This window comes from Hyaena hyaena, unplaced genomic scaffold, assembly GCF_003009895.1.
Source record: "Hyaena hyaena isolate Hyena2069 unplaced genomic scaffold, ASM300989v1 scaffold_347, whole genome shotgun sequence".
NCBI classification, from domain to species: Eukaryota; Metazoa; Chordata; class Mammalia; order Carnivora; family Hyaenidae; genus Hyaena; species Hyaena hyaena.
The window spans coordinates 1,354,882-1,377,724 of NW_024080979.1; the positions used below are offsets into that span (position 1 = coordinate 1,354,882).

At 42.0% G+C, this 22,843-nt stretch overlaps 1 protein-coding gene across 11 annotated transcripts in view; it reads left to right on the forward strand.

The window, feature by feature from the left end:
* The window catches only part of SRPK2 (SRSF protein kinase 2), a 255,049-nt gene that overhangs the window by 206,530 nt on the left and 25,676 nt on the right, over window positions 1-22,843 (forward strand). For all 11 annotated transcript variants that reach the window (XR_005531341.1, XR_005531342.1, XM_039249800.1 and 8 more), the window contains 7 exons: window positions 2,814-2,922; window positions 3,632-3,719; window positions 3,947-4,034; window positions 7,286-7,392; window positions 19,164-19,329; window positions 20,519-20,544; window positions 22,007-22,256. Coding sequence is in view for 9 of the 11 variants with exons in the window: in XM_039249800.1 (XP_039105731.1) it covers window positions 2,814-2,922; window positions 3,632-3,719; window positions 3,947-4,034; window positions 7,286-7,392; window positions 19,164-19,329; window positions 20,519-20,544; window positions 22,007-22,256 (834 nt within the window). In the remaining 2 variants the exon portion in view is untranslated. The remainder of the gene's footprint in view (window positions 1-2,813; window positions 2,923-3,631; window positions 3,720-3,946; window positions 4,035-7,285; window positions 7,393-19,163; window positions 19,330-20,518; window positions 20,545-22,006; window positions 22,257-22,843) is intronic.

Consider the following 22,843-nt stretch of genomic DNA (forward strand, 5'->3'; position numbering starts at 1 on the left):
CAGTAATATGCAATTAAGTAGTCAGTAGCTTTTAATTACGCTATCAAGTGTTCCCTGTATACTAAGTCCAGGAGATAGTCCTGCACTTGTTGAAAATGAAGTTCATTTCTTCCTGGTGGACAGAGCATGGACTTTGGAGTCAGACCCAGTTTCCAACCACAAACCTACTAAGCACTGTGTCTGAGACTTGTGTCTGATTCAGAAGTGGAGAAACCACACCATCTACTTGGCAGGGTGATTGTCAGAAATGACAGAGACATCAGTGTTTCCTAAATGCTTTGTGTTGTGAGGGGCGCCTGGGTGGTTCACTCTGTTAAGCGTCCGACTTCAGCTCAGGTCATGATCTCTGACAGCTCAGAGCCTGGAGCCTGCTTCAGATTCTGTGTGTCCTCTCTCTCTGCACCTCCCCTGCTCACGCTCTGTCTCTGTGTCTGTGTCTGTCTCAGAAATAAGTAAATATTAAAAAAACAATTTAAAAAATTAAAAAATACTTTGTGTTATGAAATGTGACTTGTATTTTTGAAGGAATCATTTCCTGTGCAAATATGTCTGGAATTTGCATCAGGCTTCCTTCTCTTTCAGGTCCCTTCATGCGTGAAGACTGGGCTTTTAGAGCCCCTTTGGTCAAGAAATCTTTGCTTTGTTGAACTTTTCGTTTCCCAAACTTGGTGTTTTCCTCCCTTCTCCCCACCCCCAACGTGGAACACTGTGGAACATATTGTAGTTTATGCTTCCTTTCACAGAATGTGGATTTGAAAATAAAATGCCCCTAATTTGTACTGGGTAAATTATAGGTTTTTACCCTCCTCCTTTTCAGTGTTAATTTTAATGGTTCAAAACTGTATTGTAAACTCAGAGCCCACTTCAACTTTAGTTTAACCTTCTAAGTAAGTAATAAGCCATTTTTTTTCTTCCAGTTTTACTGAGATGTACTTAATAACATAGCACTGTATAAACTTACGGTGTACAACATAATGACATCGTATGTGTATATTGTGAAATGTTTACCACAGTAAGTTCAGTCAGCGCCCATCCATCCATTGAATTATTCACTATATTTTATTTTTCATTTATTGTCTTTTAGTTGATATCTTTTACCCAAAATAATGTTAAAGACTTTGATGTTAAAATATGAGAAATGCACATGTACTGGTAAGAGAGTTAAGACTCTTGGCATCATAGTGTCTGGTTACATTCCTGCTTCACTAGTTCAATTAAGTAACAAATTAAATACTCATAAACATTCATAGTATTTCTCGAAGTTTCCTCCTAGCCCTCTGACAGACACTCAGGTGTCTTAGATACTTCCTGCACCTGCTTTGAGCCTCTGAATACTAGGTGGGAACCATTCAGGTCTTTCTTGAGGGATTTTGTAAGAACTCTGTAGATTTAAGAAATAAGAAATAACAAGTTTGCAATAAAAAAGCAGATGTTAAAAGAATAAAAAGTAGGAGAGTATTTTGTGTGTTTTAATAGGAAATGAAGATAAATAAAAAGAATAAAAGTAATTTTACACCCAGAGATCTTTGTTGCTAGCATCTTACCCTCCTAAATTTTTTCTTATGTAGTCCACAAAAACAGTATCCTATTTATACACGTTACTTTGTAGCTTTCTTAATTTACTTAAACATGCAAAGTGAAGGGCTTTTTCTCCCAGATATCTGTGAAAGTACCCTTTACCTTTCCCACGTTATCTCCCTTAATAGTGTGCCCTCTCTCACTCTCCAGCCTGTTTTCTCAGGAGAAGTTTGAGGTTGGAGGAAGAGTAGGGAGAGGAGCAAGCTGTCTTGAAGGGTAAACTGTTGTATGTTATATGATTCCTTGTTGGTTATGTGTAAACTGTTGGTGTATGCAGAATTCTGCAGAGTACACATCTCTTATTTTGCTGAGTTATATTATACTGACCCAAAAAGATTTGCGTTGAATTTATTTCTTAGAAGAAGAAGACATTATTTGGAAAGGTCAAAAGTTGGCATGTGCATATTATGTACAGCTGCACTTAATTACAAATCTGAAATTCTTGGGGCCCCTGGGTGGCTCAGACAGTTGAGCTTCCAACTTCAGCTCAGGTCGTGATCTCGCGGTTCATGAGTTCAAGCTCCACATCAGGCTCTGTGCTAGCAGCTCAGAGTCTGGAGCCTGCTTCAGATTCTGTCTCTCCCTCTCTCTCCCTGCCTCTCCCTCTTAAAAAGTTTTTTTAAAAATAATCATGAGTAAATCTGAGATTTTTATAATGGAGTACTGGATGGTTTGTTTACTTTCTAAGTTAAATCCAAACAGACAAAAAGCTTAGTAGAAAGGCAAAGGACATTTTTCTTTTGATGAAGGATATTTTTGAGAAAATGTTACATTATTAAACATATTTTGATCTGATTTTATTATCTAGAGCTTTCTTAAATGGTATTAAGAACTGGCAATAGAGGGTGCCTGGCCCAGGCTCAGTTGGTAGAACATGTGACTCTTGATCTCTAAGTTCAAGCCCCACAAAGTGTAGAAATTACTCAAAAATAAATGAAATCTTGGGGCACCTGGGTGGCTCAGTTGGTTGACCATCCGACTTTGGCTCAGGTCATGATCTGACAGTTTGTGAGTTCAAGCCCTGCGTCTGGCTCTGTGCTGACAGCTCCCAGCTTGGAGCCTGGAGCCTGCTTCGGCTTCTGTCTCCGTCTGTCTGCCCCTCCCCTGCTTAGGTGCGCTCGCTTGCTCGCTCGCTCTCTCTCTCTCTCAAATATAAATAAACATTTTAAAAATGGAAAAGAAGAAAATGTATTGCTATTTCTCTGAAATTAAAAAAAAATTTTTTTAAATAAAAGGTGGCTACCATCCCGTGAAAATTGGAGACCTCTTCAATGGCCGCTACCACGTTATTAGGAAGCTAGGATGGGGACACTTCTCAACTGTCTGGCTGTGCTGGGATATGCAGTAAGTGCTTTTGTCCATTTATGCGTTTCATTTCTGGTCTGGTTCAACCCTTATAAGACAGGGTGGCTGAGGAGCAGAAGCGTTTCCGTGATCGTGATGGCCTGAGCGGACGTGGCACAGGCCTGCCCCACCCAGCTAGACATTCCTCCCCCTCCCTCCACTCCCCCCCCGCCCCCCCGTCTGAAGTTCTCTTGTCGGTTATCTTAACATATTAACTTCCTTCTGTTTTTATATCTATAGCTTATTCAGCGATACTGCATTACATAAGACATACTGTTCTTCTAGTAATTCATGCATAGCAGAAAAATATTCACATATAAAATAATAATGTATAGGCCTTTAAATCTGTGGTTTCTGAATTCTTTAAAAAAAAAGTCATGATCCCATAGTAGGAACCTGCTCTGATACCCAGGACACATACACATCTGGGGTGTGTGTGTGTTCTAAACCAGAAACGTTAACAGAATAACACTTACTCTACGTGATGAACTCTGACATTTTCCCAGTCTCCCTTATTCTTATTAGGAAAAAGCCAGCACAAAGCAAAACAGAGATTGTTGTGATCCATGAACTTACTGCTTCATTGTGGCCACACAGTTTTAAAAGTACTGTTTTAAAGGAAAGGTTATTAAATGTTTCTGTTTATTGAATAGATCTTATTAGAATGATCACTTCTGATAATATAAAAAATATGCATTTTTTTTTTAAGGGGGAAGAGATTTGTTGCAATGAAAGTTGTAAAAAGTGCCCAGCATTACACAGAGACAGCCTTGGATGAAATAAAACTGCTCAAATGTGTAAGTACTGAAGAAATGTGAATAATGTAAGAAATATTAATGGCTTAAAATCTTAGGAATTTTTTAGGTCTTACTAGATTAAAACTAAATTTATTTTTTATAAATGCAAATACAGAGTCATTTATTTTTAAAAGCATTACTTTTAGTAAGACATTTTTGGTTGGTATAATGGAAATGACTTTCAGTCTTAAATGCTTCTGTCCTTGAATTCATTTTTCTTTCCATAGGTTCGAGAAAGTGACCCGACTGACCCAAATAAAGACATGGTAGTACAGTTAATCGATGACTTCAAGATTTCAGGCATGAATGGAATACGTATCCTTATTGACATTTCTTCTGCTTCCTAATGGCTAAATTATACTATAGTTTTTATTTTTAAAATATGGCAATATTTCAAGCTCATTTAAACTTCTGTTTGCTGTGCTGTATCATTGTCCACATAATGCCTCTAGTATGGTCACTTAGTGTTGTAAAATGGTATGCCAGAATATTCCCCAATTCCTGCCAGTCCATTTCAGTGTCTTGGGTAATCTCTCTGGGGCCGTACAACTATTCAGCATCCTTCTTGTACATATAGCTCTTTCACATTCTTTCTTGTCCAAGCCCTGGGCTCCACCTGCACTGTCAAGCTGGGGAGTACCTCACAGATGTGTAAGTAGAGAGCAGAGAAAGATTAGCCACAATCATCTTTACAGATTACAAGGACCAAAAGATCAGGTGTGTCAAGAGCCAGGGTCTTCTCTTCACTGATCTTTTTGCTCTTTCCTTTATATCGTGTTTGAAACAGATTTTTTTTTTTAAGATAATGCAACAGTTTCTCTTTTTTTTAATTTTAATTTTTTGAATTTTTTTCTTAGTTTATTGTCAAGTTGGTTTCCATATAACACCCAGTGCTCATCCCAACAAGAGCCCTCCCCCATGCCCATCACCCCCTTCCCCTCTCCCCCACCCCTATCAGCCCTCAGTTAGTTCTCAGCATTCAAGAGTCTCTCATGGTTTGCCTTCCTCCCTCTCCCCCACTATTTTTCCCCCTCATGGGCCTCTGTTAAGTTCCTCCTAATCCTCCTATATGTGCAAACATATGGTATTTGTCCTTTTCTGCCTGACTTACTTCGCTCAGCATAACACCCTCAAGTTCCATCCGCATTGCTACACATGGCCAGATTTCATTCTTTCTCATTGCCATGTAGTATACCATTGTATAGATGAACCACATCTTCTTAATCAATTTGTCAGTTGATGGGCACTTAGGCTCTTTCCATGATTTAGCTATTGTTGAGAGTGCTGCTATGAACATTGGGGTACATGTGCTCCTCTGCATCAGCATTTCTGTATCCCTTGGGTAAATTTCTAGCAGTGCTATTGCTGGGTCATAGGGGAGTTCTATTGTTAATTTTTTGAGGAACCTCCACACTGGTTTCCAGAGGGGCTGCACCAGTTGACATTCCCACCAACAGTGTAGGAGAGTGCCCGTTTCTCCACATCCTTGCGAGCGTCTAGAGTTCTCTGATTTGCTCATTTTAGCCACTCTGATGGGCGTGAGGTGGTATCTCAGTGTGGTTTTGATTTGTATTTCCCTGATGAGGGATGCTGAGTATCGTTTCATGTGTCTGTTGGCCATCCAGATGCCCTCTTTGGAGAAGTGTCCGTTCATGTCTTCTGCCCATTTCTTCACTGGGTTGTTTGTTTTTCGGGTGTGGAGTTTGGTGAGTCCCTTACAGATTTTGGATACTAGCCCTTTATCTGATATGTCATTTGCAACGTTTGAAACAGATTTTGATATTTGCCATGCCCAGGCTCCAGGACCCTGAGGACAAAGCCACCCCCCAGCCCAGACGGACACCCTGTTTCTGCGTCTCCTAAGCCTTCGTCTCCTAGGGAAGCGCTCCCTACATGTATGTTTGAAGGAGGTCCTGTATTTCTTCTAGAGATTGGACTCAAGGGCACTCGTAAGTGCCATTGCCTGCTGATGTCACCTTGCCCTTTGCCTCAAGATCATTTCTGCGAGCTGCTGAGTGCATTTTCCCTTTCTTGGTCCTCTGCCCTGTGCCCAAGTGAGCCTGTTTGTTTATGAGCAGGCACAGCAGCCCCTCCTCCTGTATCGGTTCTGCAAGGCAATTCGCCAGGATAGCTGACAGGGTTTCTTTGGAGAAACCACCTGATTTATGGGTAAATGTATGTTCCAGTGGCTTTTTTTTTTTTTCTTTTTCTAGGGGAGAGAGAGAGAGAGACCGCGTGAGCAGGGGAGGGTCAGAGAGAGAGGGAGTCACAGACTGAAACAGGCTACAGGCTCTGAGCTGGCAGTCAGCACAGAGCACGACGCCGGGCTAAACCCACGAACCGCGAGATAATGACCTAAGCAAAAGTCGGACGCTTAACCGACTAAGCCACCCAGGCGCCCTTCCAGTGGCTATTTTACTCTTAAATAAACTGCTAGTAAACCATTATAGTCCCACTTGGTCAGTGCTTGGAAATCTTGGCCTTTGGCTCTGTGTCTTTTACTAAGTTTAGTCCTTCGTTTGCCTTTTTATAATAATGAGTTGGGAAATAAAACTTCTGACTTTAGCTTATCTTTGCATAAATCTGTAATGTTCTCCAACACTGTAGAAATATTTTATTTAAAAAAATATTTAAAGCAACAAATATTGTCATAATGTGAATGGTAGATCCAAGTATTGTAGAAAATATTCAATCAACTAACTGGCGTCAATAACCTGTCTGTCGGCTTGCAGGGAGGAGCAGTATATTCTCAAAGGTTTTCAAAGCCAGTTGAAGTTTTCTTGTATGAATGACGTGAATATATTTGTATGATGGACTCTGGTGGATCATAGTTCTGCAGAGTCTGTGACTGACTAGAATTTCTATTCGGTGGAAAAACATCCAGATTCCTGAGATTTCATTATTATACGTGGGTCTTAGTGCCCTCTTATATTGTCATCTCGTGTTACTGAAAGCTGCCTGTAGTATTAAAGTTGGTCTAGTTCTGCAGTGAAAGATACTATTGAAAAGATTAAATGTCTTCATTGTGTTTTGTAAATTTCTGTTTTATATAGTGTTTTATGGAATGGAGATTTAGGCAGGCAGGGAGGATACTTAAGGCTTTTTGTTGTTGTTGTTGTTGTTGTTTTCCTATCATCAGTTTTTATGAGGTTTCAGCCTAGCTTACTTTTCACTAATGCTGAGTATCAGGACGAGAGGGTGTTGAAATGAGCAAGAGCGCAGGGAGGTGTGGGGTTGGTTCGGGGCCCAGCAGCCTTCGGACCTTGTGATGCCAGAGAGCTCTTCTGGCTCCTGGGTTCACTGTGTTTGCCTCTGCATGTGGCCGTAAGCACGTTGTTTTAACGGGATGAGCACGCACTGAGTAACATATTGAATATGAGTACTTAGTCAATGTTAGATCTCTTCATTTAGATGAGAAACAGCAAGTGACCACTTGTGGTATTATTGATAACTAACGATGTTGCATTTCATAAAGAAAGAAATGTCAAGTGCTACAGCGATGCTGCTTTGAGTAATTGCATCACTCCAGGAAATGTATCTGCAGATGGTCCTTAACCATGTCCCAGATGTCTGCATGGTCTTCGAAGTGCTTGGCCACCATCTCCTCAAGTGGATCATCAAGTCCAACTACCAAGGCCTCCCAGTACGTTGTGTGAAGAGTATCATTCGACAGGTGAGGATGTGAGGACAGCCCCCTCCCTCCATTACCTAACTGGCTAGTCTTTCAACACAGATTCCTGTTGTTAAAAATATGCTTAGCAGACACATGTGCATGCACACAGACACGTATAAATATATATAATTTTGATTTTTCCTATATATATGTATATTACAGGGCATAACATTTTGAACTTGTTATGTCAATTTTATATTTATTTAATGATATTCCATCCTGTCTTGTAAAGAGAGTAGTTTGTAAATGTCAGGCATGCATTTATATTGGTGTATTGATCTTTTATTTAAAGTAAATGGTATGTATACTGAGAGATTGTTGTATCTAATGTCATTACTACAAAATGTCCCACTTAGTTCCTTAGAAAATAGTTCAGAAGAAATAGATAATTTGTGTTCATTTATTATTATTTCTACATATCATTGGATAGAGTCTAGATGAAAGATAATATAAGGTATGTTTAAGTTGTATGGGGAGTATTGTATTAGATTTGTACTCTGTTCAATTACCTTGATAAAAGAAAACCTCTGGCCGGGGTCTGGTTCAGGGATGATGTTCCTACAAATAATTCTAGAATGAAAACATAGGCATATCAGAGCTCTCCTAATGAGAAATACTTAACAGATTCAGTTTTCTGGATGGAATTTATCAGTCTTGCTCTTGGTTGCCCTCCTAGCCTAAACAGGGAAAGTTGCAGATATGACTTACTCTGTATTACCTGTTCTGACATCATGGATAATTGCCACGGGTAATTCTGCAAAGGAAGTAATATATCAAAGGGGTTGCTTGGTGTGCTTGAGAAGAGGATTAGGCGATTTGACACCCATCCCTTGTCCCCAAGGCCTAGAGCTTGAGCTTGGCCTGTTCAGGAGTTTCCAGGCCTGAAATACAGGCCTCGGTTCAGAATTCTTAATAGGAAAAGAATCAGGGAATGATTTACAATTAAAGAATTGTGATTTCAAGAGATGGATGCCTACAAAAGAACCTTACTTATAGTGGTAGTATAGATAGTATTTGCATATATGCATATGAGTAGGTTTTTTAACCCATTTTATAAAGATTTGAAGCTTAAGTTTGTTTTGTGAAAGCATCCTGGATTTTGCTTTTGAAAGTTTGTAGAGGTAGCGTTGTTGAGTCAGCCGAGGGCTCATCATTTATCTTTGTCTTTTTGTACTGCACATCGGCAGCTTGTCTTCTGAAATTACAGATGTTACACAGCAAGAGGGGCCGGAGAGAGAAGGGCTCTCCGCCTTGGCTTATACGGTGGAGTGCTGTTCTTGTACATGGTATTATGTTAGGTATACAGACTTGTGGCCAGCTCTTGTTTAATACTATCTGTTCCCTTTAGTTTTTAGATAGTAGCATTTTAGTTTCCTATTTTAACATGGTTAATAGCTCAGATGAAAAAACAGTTTCCTTTTAACGTGGTGGTGGTGATGATTAACGTTAATTGGAAATTTTCAGTCCCTAAATAACTCTTCAGTATTTATAACTATTGGTAGCAACTCTAAAAATATCATTTTGTTAAAACTCTAAAAAAATTCTTCATTATCCCTGATAAATCCTGAAAATACTAAGATTTACGTATTCTGACAAAAAGTAAATAATTTGAGAAATACCACCTTGCATATGTTTCATGTAGCCTCTGTCTTTCCCTGGAACCCTATACTTTGAAAGATGTCTGCAATCGCCATCATGACTGACATGGTCAGTCACCATGTCACAACTCAGGCTGGGCAGTGAAGGAAGGTGACTTCCTGGATGAACCATTGGTATTTATTTTGTGTTCCAGAAAAAGCAAGTCAAAGAGTTTGTAAATCTAAAGATGAAATTCTTGGGGTTTAATAGAATTTTAGTAGGTACTTGCTGAACGAACAAATGATTTTAATGAATGTGTTATCCTCAGTGGAATTCACGTACACTGTGCTTTGGAGACTAAGAACTCTTAATAGTGTTTCATTGGCCTAGAAAAATTTCAAGATGGAATTTTCATTTTCTATACTTAGTTATTTTAGGCAGTATTAGAAGTTTTGTTTACAGTGTCCCCACCTTTAATTTTATTTAAGAAAAATATGGATTCTGGATTTTTTCCCCTAAATTTGTAACTTTCAAAGCAGCAAATTGATATATATCCCAGTTAGTTATCTCTATATCTGAGGGGTGCCTCGGTGGCTCAGTTGGTTGGGCATCTGACTTCAGCTCAGGTCATGATCTCACAGTTCATGGTTTGAGCCCCGCCTTGGGCTCTGTACTGACAGTATTAAAAAAAATACTGAACCATAGAGTGAATCAAAGGTAATGAAGGGAAATTCAAATATATATTTTTTTAATGTTTATTTAGTTTTGAGACAGAGACACGGAGTGTAAACAGGTGAGGGGCAGAGAGAGAGGGAGACACAGAATCCAAACAGGCTCCAGGCTCTGAGCTGTCAGCACGGAGCCTGACGCGGGGCTCGAACCCATGAACCGCGAGATCATGACCTGAGCCAAAGTCGGACACTTAACTGACTGAGCCACCCAGGTGCCCCATGGATTCAGTATTTTAATTCTTTATTAATAGACCTCACAGTTACTTTGCTTCCCAGAACCGGACTAGGTAGAGCAGCATTCTAATACTCTTTCACTGTGTGGCCTCCTTTCCCTTCACGTCAGGCGTGGCTGACCCTGTGTAAGTCACCCCTGTCATCTGTCACTTGGCATGCTTCACTCATCACCTAGCCATTGATCCCACCTGTGTTATGTCTTTTACCCCTGACCTTCCTCCTTCCGGTGCCACCATCCTTAGTTCAGAGCCTTATCACCTCCAGCCGGTACCGTTGTGCAGGCTTCTCTGTCCTCTCCCAGAGGTTGCCCATCCTATTCCACTTCTCTCTTCCAGGTTTTTGTCCTTTCCATTAGCAGTTACCTTCCAAAACAAGACTTTGCTCCAGTAAATCACATTTCCCATTTAGAAACCTTCAGTAGCTTTCCGCTGCCTGTTGTCTAAACATAGTGTTGCTCCTTGTTCACTCTCAGGAAGCAACATGTGGGGTGATAAAGAGCTTGGGTTTTGGTGTCATGCTGAGTGTGCTGGAGAGAGAGAGAGAGCGCACGCACGTGCGCAAGTGAGCGTGAGTGAGGGCGGGGCAGGAAGCGAGGGAGAGAGAAATACCCAAGCAGGCTCAGCGTTGTCTGTACAAGCCTGATGTGGGGCTTGAACTCACAAACAGTGAGACTATGACCTGAACCAAAACAAGAGTGCTTTGGTGCTTACCCAGCTGAGCCTCCCAAGCCGCCTGATTATTACAAATTTTTATTCAGGGCTTAGTGTGTGCTAGGCATAGTTGTAAGTACTTCACAAATTTTCATTCATTCAGTATTCACAGTAACTCTGTAAAATAGGTATTTTTACCCTTCTGATTTTATGGGAGAGGAGCTGAGGCATTGAGAAGTTAAGTAACTTACCCCTAGTTAGAAATTAACTTAAAAAGTAGTAAGCTGGGGGGTCGCCTGGGTGGCTTAGTTGGTTAAGCGTCTGACTTTCGCTTAGGTCATGATCTCGCGGTTCGTGGGTTTGAGCCCCGCGTCGGGCTCTGTGCTGACTGCCAGCTCAGAGCCTGGAGCCTGTTTCAGATTCTGTGACTCTCTCTCTGACCCTCCCCTGCTCACGCTGTCTCTCTCTCTCTCTCCTAGAAATAAATAAAAATATTAAAAAAAAAAAAAAAGTAGTAAGCTGGGGAACAGGAGTTCATACCCAGGTGGTCTGGTTCTGGAGGTCTTATGTTTAGTGTTCTGCCCAGTGGCGTATATATCGTTGGAATTGTACTTGGCCTAATGTGGATAAAAGTTAAATCACTGTTCTTCCTGTGAACCTATTTAAGGTTTCCTGCCATCTGTTGTCAGCCCTTATTTCCTCTTGCAAACCCTGATTCAGCTTTTGTCTCCTGGCAGGCGATTTTTCTCTCCATTAATTAATGAATCTTTTAAAGAAAATGGACAATACATGTAAGTGCTCTAAACTGTATGTCCTTTAGATACCCAGTTTCTCTCCTAGAGTCCACCAAGTGACAGTGTCTTCTGAATAGTCAGAGATGCCCCAGCATTTATAAATAGGTGCTGAGTTCCTGCAGGTTTATTCAGAAATGTGTACCAGTTTCATTTTGTAGTGTTTTAGAGAAAGTACTCACCTTGCCATTACTTTAGCTGCACATCTTTTATTACGTCTTATGTCTTAGGCTTGCGAAAATACCATCTTTTCTGCTCATGTTTTTAAAGACTCAGCCAAAATCCTGCTCTGTGACAAAGCCTTCCCACACTACCCCAGTGCAAAATGCTATTTCTGCCCTCCTCAGTATGCCTGCGGCCTGTGTTGGGTCCTTTCCTAATGATTGTGGAGTCTTCCAGCATGACCCACAGTTTGACAGGCCTGGCATTGCTGACATTTGGACTGGGTAATTCTCTCTCACCGGGACCTGTCTTATGCACTGTAGGGTGCTTTTAGGCATCTAGATGCCTGTATCGGCCACCACCGCCACAGTTGTGACTATTGAAAATGTCTCTGAGAGGCAGAATTCTCTCCTGTTGAGAACCGGGAATAGGGGAAAGTGCAGTGGATACATGCCTTGCCAAAAGACTTCACTTCAAATAATAACTTTGGCACTTAATTGTTTCTTTTTAATTTTTTTTAATGTTTATTTTTGAGAGAGTCACAGAGAGCAAGCAGTGGAGGGGTAGAGAGAAAGGGAGACAGAATCCTAAGCAGGCTCCGTACTCTGACCTGTCAGCACAGAACCTGATGGGGGCTTGAATCCATGAACTGTGAGATCATAACCCGAGCCAAAGTCGGACGCTTAACCGACTGAGCCACCCAGGCACCTCTAGCACTTAACCTGATTGGATCACGTAGCCTCTGTGAGCTTGTTTTCTCATTTGTAAAATTGGGATGATAATATGTGACTTGTGACTTTATCGTGGAGATTAATATGGAAGGACTGCGGGGAAAGCATCCAGTGTGGTGACCAGTGCACACTCCCCGCCTGCATTGTGAGCTCTCAGAGTGATGACGCATCGTGTCCTGAGTTCTGTCTCTGCTGCGTCCTTCATGCAGTAGGTAGTCAAAGGATGGTTTTGATCAGTTGCCTTTCCTTGAATGAAAGGAAGAAGTCTACGTTTCTCTTTTTACTCTACAAAATGGCTCACTGTCTAATTTGATGGGTTTGTAGACAAACATTACCACTTGTTTATCATTTTAAAAATAATGACATAATTGAATCATCTGCTTTTTCAGGGCTTCCGATACACTGTCACCAGTCCTTTGGTCAGTTCTTAGTTGTCCTTATGTAGCCCTGGTGACCTGGTGCTGGGTCGGAGAAGGACCATGCTGGTGGCTCCTGGGACACCATTGGCAGCCCCTACCTTCCCCCAGGCCACCGCTCCAGCTCAAGAGTGGATTCTTGCAGGTGTCTGTTGGCCCCCCAGCTTTCATTTCTTGCTTCTTTTTAAATCAGCTTTATTGAGGTCTATTTCATGTGTCGCTTTCATATCTGAATGTAGAAGAGGAAAAAGGATGCTAGTGGTGGCCGTGTTTATTTGTGGTGCAGTAAAGGTCTACTGCAGGTGATGGCTTCTTCAAACGCTGTTGCTCTTCTTTAAATGTGGCTTTGACTTTCTTATTTGTTGGAAAGGTAGCTGATGTTCTACTTTTTAAAACTTTATGGTTTAATTCATTGTCCTTAACAGGAGCCCTGTAAGGAAGTGGCTTCTTGGTAAGGGCAAGGCCCTGGTTTTGGTGACTTTGGTACAGTACTGGAAAAACTAGCAGTTACAGGTTGTAGCTCTGGATTTTTAAACTATTATTTTACTCTTCAGTAACCATGATCGTCACTAGCAGTTGCTGTGCTCTTTTAGATGCCCACTGTTTGAAGTACTGTGTTTGTATTATGCTGCCCAGTCCTCATCACACCTGATGAGGCCAGAGAGGTTATCCACTCTACAGAGGGCACCTCACAGGAGAGTAAAAAACTTGGCCACACAGTTACTGGGGATGGGGAGGCAGGGCAAGATTTCAATGCAGGGGGTGTAATTCCAGAACCCATTCTCTCAACTGCAAGGTACTCTGAAGTGTCTATGTAGAAAGATCTGGGAGCATTTAAATTATAGCATCTTTGTGAAAAGTGTGCATTCACGTCTCTGTGGTAAATGGTTTTCTTTGCCTTAATAGGAGAGCTGGCAATTAGATTGTTTAAAAGTATAGCCATTAGATTTTATTTACGAAGTAATTGGTAATTGGCAAGCCTAAGCTAAGGGGACTTGTAAAATGCAGGGCTTTTCCAGACCCCCCTGTATGGGGCTGGAGCCTTGGGGGCATAGGAAGAGCCTGGCCAGGCCTGGGCAGGCTGACTCTCCTCTTCTCACTGGATGCTTTGGTCTACACTTAGTATCTCTTTGCCATTTCAGTTATTGCACTGCTCTTAGTGATCAGTTAGTTCATTATTGCTGAGCCAGGATTCAGTTATAGAACAGAGGATTAACTTGAAGTTGGCAAGTACTTTTATATTCTTGGGTTTATTCCTCGTGGTAGTACATATTCTGTCCTGACTTGCATCCTGCTGCTCAGAGTTTTGGGTCATCTGCTCAGAAGGATGGTGCAGTCGCTTCCTTTGGAGAGCAGTAGGCCTCACACCCAGCTCGCTCTGAAGCGCATGGTTCCCGTGCCAGGCACGCAGGCTGGCTCTTTGGTCCCAGGCGAGTTCAAAGGTACCATGGCAGGGTTTTCTCCTGCATTCTCAGTAGTGTGTGCTAGAACGCAGAGTAGAAGACTGGCTTGGGACAAAGCAGACAAGGACACTGCCCACTGAGACTTCTGGCTGCGTGTGCATCCAGTTCCTGTCCCCTCTGTTGAGCTGGGTTTCCCACACTCCTTCATTCAGTTGAACGCCACAATTGTCAGAAGCAGGTTGTAGGGTTTACCTCGTGTCTGTTGAGTGACGGAGAGAAATCCATTGGGAGCCTTAGCTTTTCTAGTAGGAAAGTTTCTAGGCTGGAGGAGCACCCCTCTGGTGTTTTCATGCACACCGGTGTTTTCATGCTGCTGTGTCTCTAAAGGCTCCCGCATGGGCCAGCCCCTCTGGCTACCTGTTGGGCTTCCCTCTGTGCTGCATTAGCAAGGCCTTACAGAATTAGAGGCAGGCCACATCTCCTGGCCCTGTGTCCTTTGTCCAGGTGGGGGAGGAGAGAAGTCCCCACGCGGTGACCAGTCAGAAAATAATTTGGAGAGTTGCTCTCATTCTGTCTTTACAGTTTAGGATTTGGGGGGAACCTTTGCTCTCTGGGTGGTGAGCAGACCGAGGGACACAGACCTGAGAGAAGTTCCGACATTACTCTGAACCTACTCCTCCTCTTGTATCTACACAATGCAGGGCCTATTGTAGCAAGCCGTGGAGAGAGGAGTAGGTTTATGTCGTTCACACCAGTGACAGATGATCTCGCCATCCTCACAGGTGTGCAGATGAAGCCTTAGAGACTGTCTTGACGAGCGTCTTATTTTACAGATGAATCTGAGGTCATGGAACGGGACTCGCTCGGAGGCATAGCTAATTTGTTTCTGAACCAGAACTGGGGCTCCCAGCTCCCAGCCCTGGGCTCTGCTTCAACGATATGCTGCCGGTAACCTGCAGGTCTGGCCTCACAAGAGAGAGCTCCTGCTCCTGGGGGGTGTGATCTGGCTCTTCAGGGTGTGAGGCGCTGCCCAGTGCCTGGCCCCTCTGTGCTTGGATTGATCTCTGCTCTCAGGGCCGCTGTGGATTACAGCAGATGGCAGCCAGAGGGTCTCACTGCAGTCTCTGCTGCCTCCTGCTGATGAGGCGAAGGATGTTTTTTTAGGCAAGAAAGACAAATATGCTGTGCCTGGCAAGTGAAAGAAACACAGGAAATTACCAAAGCTACTTTGAACTCTCTTTTTTAATCTTTTGCAAGAAGAGATCTGTCTGTGGTCATGAAGCTTATTCACTGCTTTTCTCTTTTTTGTGCATCGTCATAGTTGCTCTGCTTAAATGGTTAGGAGATTGCCCAGCATTACTTTAGTGATTTGGGGGTGCTTTATTGCTTTAAACTTCACTAAGAACAGAAATGCTGTTTTTCAAAAGAGCACCATTCTTTTTAGTCTATAGCTAAAGGCTTTTTTAAAAAAATTCTAGTCCTGAATTAAAAGAAATTACGAAACCACAATTTCATTGCTGGGATGTAGCACAGACCATAGCCCATTCACATTCCAAGTCGGAGAAGTGAGACCCAGAGAAGTTTAGTAAGTGACTTAATGAAGTTATAGTTACTTAGTCAATATCAGTACAAGTGTTCTGACTTAGTCCAGTTCTTTCCTTGATTTTGAGCTTCCTGTGAACTAGACCTTGTTTTTTTGTAGGTTTTCCATGGATTATTTCTAATTCCTACTATATTTCTATTTAGTAGATATATCCAACCCCTCTTTTATGAATATGGAAGTGGAAGCTCAGATAGCTTAAGTACTCTGCCCAGGGAGAGAGGGTGATCTGGTTAAGTACTCTATCCAGGAAGAGAATGATCTGGTTAAGTACTCTGCCCAGTGAGAGAATGATCAGGTTAAGTACTCTGCCCAGCGAGAGAATGATCTGGTTAAGTACTTTACCCAGTGAGAGAATTATCTGGTAGTATTCTGCCCACTAAGAGAATGACCTGGTCAAGTATTCTGCACAGTGAGAGAATGATCTGGTTAAGTACTTTGCCCAGTGAGAGAATGGTCAGGTTAAGTACTTTGCCCACTGAGAGAATGACCTGGTTAAGTATTCTACCTACTGAGAGAATGGTCTGGTTAAGTAATTTGCCCACTGACAGAATGATCTGGTTAAATATTCTGCCCAGTGAGAGAATGATCTGGTTAAGTACTTTGCCCAGTGAGAGAATGAACAGGTTAAGTACTTTGCCCAGTGAGAGAATGTTCTGGCAGCATTGTAGGACTGGTGTGAGTCCCAAGCTTGTGTTTTAACACCATACTTACTGTGTCCCTTAACTATTTCCTTTAAGATTTACATTATCTTAATTCATTTGTCCCAGTGTTCAAACCTTTCACTGTGTCATTGTCAGACGTTATAAGCTCAGCTTCGTAAGGAAGGGTAACCCAGTGGAGAACACCTGCAAATATTTTTAAATCTGGTGCTTTAAGTTCTTGCTGAGAACACTTTGTCTCAAGTGCCTTCTGGTCCCTGGGAACTCCTATGAACACATTTGCGTACCAGATCGTGTTAACTCTTCCTTGTGTAGCCTCCCACAAAGTGAAACAGCCAGATTGCTGTGAAGGAGCTCAGGGGGAGAGGTAGGAGAGCCTTGGGCAAGAAATGGAGGTGGAGAGATGGAGACATTTTTACTTTGAGTTAATATTTGATCATGGAAGTACAATTTCAGTTGGAATAATTTTTTTTTAATTTTTAAATGTTTTTATTTATTTCTGAGAGAGAGACACAGCATGAGCAGGGGAGGGTCAAAGAGAGAGGGAGACACAGAATCTGAAGCAGGCTCCGAGCTAGCTGTCAGCACAGAGCCTGACGCGGGGCTCAAACCCACAAACTGCGAGATCATGACCTGAGCTGAAGTCGGATGCCCAGCCGACTGAGCCACCCAGGCGCCCCTCAGTTGGAATAATTTTAAACTGTTTAAAGTTTCTCAGAAATCTTACTTGTTTGCCCCCCATAGGTTAGAAATCATCACTGTTCCTGTCCATTAATTTCTTGTACTTCTCAGAATCTCATTATTCAGATATTAAATTCCCCGTATAATTTCATTTTGAACAAAGAAGATGCATGAATTGTCAGTGAATAGCATATAGGCCCAATGGATTGTGCTCCTGTCAGGATTATAACCTTATTCTTTATAGAAATGTATAAAGAGTCTTTCTTACTGGTCCTTTGATATTTCAGACATAATTTAAACATTCTAATTACAATATAATTGCAAACGTTAAATATTAATTTTAAGGTAAAAAGACAAGTGTCTTTCCTTCTCTTATCCTACTTTTATTTGTTTTACTGTTTCAGTACTTACCAGAACTTGTCAAGAGCTCATTAAATTTTGTTTGCTGTAGTCATGGTTCACCTTGGTTGCTTTTTGGCCAGCCCCTCTCTTCCTTCTGGCATAAGACAGTAAGCCCTCTGACTATAAGCCCCAGGGAGACACGGGGCTTTGCTTATTGCTGTTGTCAGACCCCTCGAACAGGTACACGACCTGTTCCAGGAGTTTGATGCTTGATCAGTGAAGTCATGTAAAAATCCTTCATAGGGAAAGTTATTTTAGGTAAGTATGGGGATTTTCATCCTCTTTAAGAGATGAGTCTTCCTTTTTTCATTTTCCTTTTGAAACCTCTGTCCCCTCATTTCCTAATACTGCCATCTGTAAAGGCTATTTAGCCAGATAGAGTAGACAGAAGCATTGGGCTCTTGCTGAAAACTTACTAAAATTGGACATTACGTATCTTCTTGTCTTACTCCCCACTTCCTGTCTGTTGTAAATAAGACCCCTAAATGATTTAAAGTGATATTTATTAAATGCTAATATGTATTGAGCATATAGAATTTCAGTGTACAAGGAACACAATGGGGATATTTTTTGAAATATTTGTTTATGAGAAGAATTGAAAGAATTCTTCTCTGGTGGAAATAATTTGAGAAAAACTGTGGCTTTGTATTTAGGCCACCGCACGTTAAGTTTTATGGGTCTTGTTTTCATCTATATTTTGTTTCAGCAGTTCTAGTAGATACTAAGGCTATGTAAACCTTCTTTTCTGCAATATTAAAAATGTATACACATCATTAGACATCATGGAAGTGCAGATAAGTGAGATAACACACTTTACACCCAGTAGGTGTGACTAAAATTAGAAAGACAGCAAAGTGTAGGTCATGACGAAGAAGTTGGAACCCTCTTACTACTTGTGAGAATGTGAGATGGTGCCACCAACTGAATGAAACAGCATAGCAGTTTATCAAAAAGTCACCATAAAACCTAACAATCACACTCCCAGGTATATATCCAAGAAAAATGAAAACATGTGTCCACACAGAAACTCATGCATGTTCATAGTAATATTATTTATAATAGTCAAAAAGTGGAAATAACCCAATGTCCATCAGGTGAATGGCTAAGCAAAACATAGCATATCCAGTGGCACATTATTTGGCAGTTGAAAGAAAGGAAGTACTAATACATGCTACACATGGATGGATGGACTTTTTAAAACATTACGCCAGTTACAAAAGACCATTTTGTATGATTCCATTTATACAAAATGTCCAGAACCAGCAAGCAAATGTAGGAAGATAGAAAGTAGGTTAATGGTTGCCTGAGGCTAGAGGAGCTGGGAAGAGATGGAGATTGATTGCCAGTAGGTATGGTGTTTCTTTTTTCGGTGATAAAAATGTTCTGTTTTACATACTGGTGATGGTTGCACATCTACACACCATTGACTTGTCCACCTAAAAGGGTAAATTGTATGTGAATTACATCTCTGTAAAGTTGTTATAAGAAAGTATATTTATAGATGCATTTGCTTCCATGAGCATAAATTGTCTTCAGAATGATTCACATTGGTTGCTTATGGGAGGGCTCTGGGCTCCTTTGGGGGCCAGGGCAGGAGGGAGATTTTTACTAAATACCCTTTGTGTCTTTTGTACTTTGTGCCCTGTGGGTATATTACGTAATTTGCAAGTAAATATTGACGAATAAAGGTACTAATAACCCATCTCTTCACTTGATTTTACTATGACCAGGTCCTTCAGGGGTTAGATTATCTACACAGTAAGTGCAAGATCATTCATACAGACATCAAGCCGGAGAACATCCTGATGTGTGTGGATGACGCCTATGTGCGAAGAATGGCAGCCGAGGCCACTGAGTGGCAGAAAGCAGGTGCTCCTCCTCCTTCGGGGTCTGCAGGTGAGGGAGCTGAGCCAACTTTCCTTCATTTTGTTTGGAGGCACTGCAAGCCTGCAGAGTCGCCGCACACTGAAGGTAGTTGAGTCAAGCACGTACCTATTAGGAACTTTCTTAAGAGCCTGATTGCTAGAAATGGTGAGACCTTTTTCTTGAAAAGGAAGGTGCTCCATTTAAATGAATGCTGTAATACACCTAACTTCTTCCTCCCTTAAAAGATCATTTGAAAGCTTATGTGCTGCCTCACCTATGCTTGAACATTTTCTTACGCTGCACGCTTCTCTGCAGAGGAGTATACAGTCATGGGTTACTTGTAGCTGACCGGCAGTCATCAGAATTTTTTTTCTAGTTTCAGGTTTATTAAAATGCTCCCCAGTCTCCAGTTAGTCTACATCAACCTGAGTCTAACTGGTAGCTTTGGAGTCCATTACAAAAGACCGTAGAGTGGGAGAAGACCAAATGCCTTGAGTATTGGCATATATAGTTACACGTCAGGTTTTTACAGGGGATAGTGGCTGCAGCAAAGAGTTGCCCGCTTTCAGTATGTCTTCACATGATCTGCGCCCTGGTGCGTTGTCAGGCAAGCATGCTGGCTGAGGAGTAACGTCCTGCGTCTCCCGGGGCTCTGGGGGGTGCACCACCTCCTAGTCTCGTCTTATACCGTTGAGGTGTTTTTCAGATCATAGAACCAGAGTCTGTCAGGCTGTGGCTGCTCACAGTGGTGGTCATGTGATTTCTGGAATATTTGCTGCAGTATTTGATTTATTTCAGCTGTATACACTTGCCAACTAGTTGTCAAACAGATGTACACCCTCTTATCTAAATTGTTCATTTCATTGTCTGTAGAACAGATTTAGTTAGATGACCGTGTGACATTTGTGAACTCTTCTCCATTTACTTATCAGTGCTTTGGGTTTGACTGTTTTTGAAATAAATAGGCATTTAATTTCAGATAAATAAGAGAAATGGCTCCGTATGAAACACCACTGCTGTGCCTTTTGAGAGCCAGTCATTCATTTGAGTTGGAAAAACTGTTTAGATCTGTAGGATTAAGAAGCTGTGATGTGGAACAGTTTTCCAGCTGAATAGCCATTAGAAGACAATAATTACTTTGTTTTACAATTCAAATTACCTACCTAAAGATATATGTCTATTTTCCTCTAAACATTCATTTTGTTTCATTTTGTTTTAGTGAGTACGGCTCCACAGCAAAAACCTGTAAGTACTTATTCCACATACACTTCTACTCACCTTCCTGTTAAAAACAGCTGTTCCTTATTGAGCTTTTCAAGTTGTAACAGTTTCTGCTGCTTTTTGCAACGTTTTTCATTTTAAGGTTGTTTGGGGATCAAATGGTACCTTTCTTTGTACCCTTCTCACCTGTGGGTGTTTAATACATGTGAAGGTAAAGGACGGCCATGTTTACAAACACTCTGTGTCCTTGAATGGATGAGACGTACCGCTTTGACAAGTTGAAGGGATTTTTAGAGTTGGGGTAGTTAGAGCTCGTCCACGTTTGATCTTCATTTTCCCTGAGCACTTTCTGGGGTGCTCTTGGTGGAGTCTGGTGAAAAGTGATGTGGTCAAGATCAGGTTTGAAAGTGTGATTATTACAAAAACAACATATTTCTGATTGGCCTCCAAGATCCTGTTTTCCTGAAGCTTGTACTCTAACATGTTCTCCAGCCAGTAGTTATGTATAACAGAGTACTGTGTATTTTGTGGTCCAGCCAAATCAAACAAGCTGCTTGGAATTCAGTCTTGCCCCAGTGTCCCTAGACCCACTCAGTCCAGTAGAGGATAGAGTGTATATGTCTTGAGTTGATGAGTCCTATGCAAGTCCTGAAAGTGCTTTATGAACCAGAAGCACTTGAAAGGAAATGCTGAGAAATGGAGGGCGCTGCCAGGAGCCCTCACTTGGGAACGGAAGTCCCAGTGCAGGCGGCAGTTGTAGCAATGATGCCACCTGCCTCACTGCGCGGCCCTGTCCGCGCCTGCAGCCCTGCTGTGGCTCGAGCAGCTTGTTTTGATTATTGATTCCATGGAGAGACTGGAGGCTGTCATTGCCAGCACTTTCCAAGTCACGTGGCCCTGATCGGAGGCAGACTGAGACTGTAGCTTTTTCTTTTTTCTCCCTTTACATCATATGCTCATTTCTGACAGTTTGTGCAGCCTCTGCTGTTGATAACAACAGCTCAGTGGGTGAGACCCAAACACAAACAGTGCTGTTGACCAACGGTGACTGAAACACACCTGTATCGGCAGGGTCTCCTTTTTGGGCTGAGTTCGGCGAGACAGGAAGGACAGGGGAGGTTGTCAGCTTGTTTACAGGCAGCAGCAAATAAAACTTGCAAGGGGTGCTGCTGGTTGAAAAGCCAGGGTACGTCAGCACATTTCTGCTGCGCTCAGCGCTTAAATGAAACAGACTTCCTACATTGGAGCCATGTCCCTCTGAGGGCAGGGCCTGCTCGCCGTCCCCTTCCACGATGTTAGGTGGGCTGGTTTTACGGTTACCCCACCCACCAGGTGGTCTCCTGTGTGGTCATTTGATTTCAATGAAAAACTCCGACCTGACAAAACAGGATTGGTTGGGGTTTGCCACGCCGCTCTCACTTGCACTCTTGCACAGTGCTTTCAAAAGAAGCAAACTGACCTGTGGTGTTTTCTTAACACGTTGTAGATAGGAAAAATATCTAAGAACAAAAAGAAAAAACTGAAAAAGAAGCAGAAAAGGCAGGCTGAGTTACTGGAAAAGCGCCTACAGGAAATAGAAGAATTGGAGCGAGAAGCCGAAAGGAAAATCATAGAAGAAAACATCTCATCCGCTGTACCTTCCAACGAACAAGACGATGAGGAGTACCGCCCAGAGGGCAAGCTCAAGACTGCGGGGTTAGAGGATGCGGCCCAGGGCGAGCCTGCGAATGACAAGGGTCAGTCTGCATGGGGTCCTTGCGCTTCATTACCGGGCACCCACCAGGTCCCCACCCAGGCGGGCTTGGGGTCACTCCTTCACACGTGAGGATGTCTTTCCACCTCCTGATTGGGGAATATGGGAAAACACCTGCCACTTCATTTGTAAAATGAATGCCAGAAATCTGTTAGTATTTCATAATATTTTTTTTTAATGGAAAATGTCTACCTAACACCACATTTTGAACATGCTAACGAATGTTCTTTATTTTGTAATTAACCTTTACCCTAACATAATGTAGTCACATTTTCTGAAGATTGTAGAAGAGAGGGTAGAAGTGGAATTACTCCTTTTTTTCCCCCAAATCTAACTTCTTCTAGTAAGAGTAAGCCAATTTTTTACTAAATGAAAAATACAATTAAGGAAACCTAAGAGTTTACCCTAAAGCCAAGCTGTGTTTTGCTGTGTAGCACATAAATTAAACACGTTCAGGGATGCCTGGCTGGCTTGGTCGGCAGAGCACAGGACTCTTGATCCTCACGGTCACGAGTTCGAGCCCCACGGTGGGTGTAAAGCTTATTTGAGAGGGGGAACAAAAAAACTAAG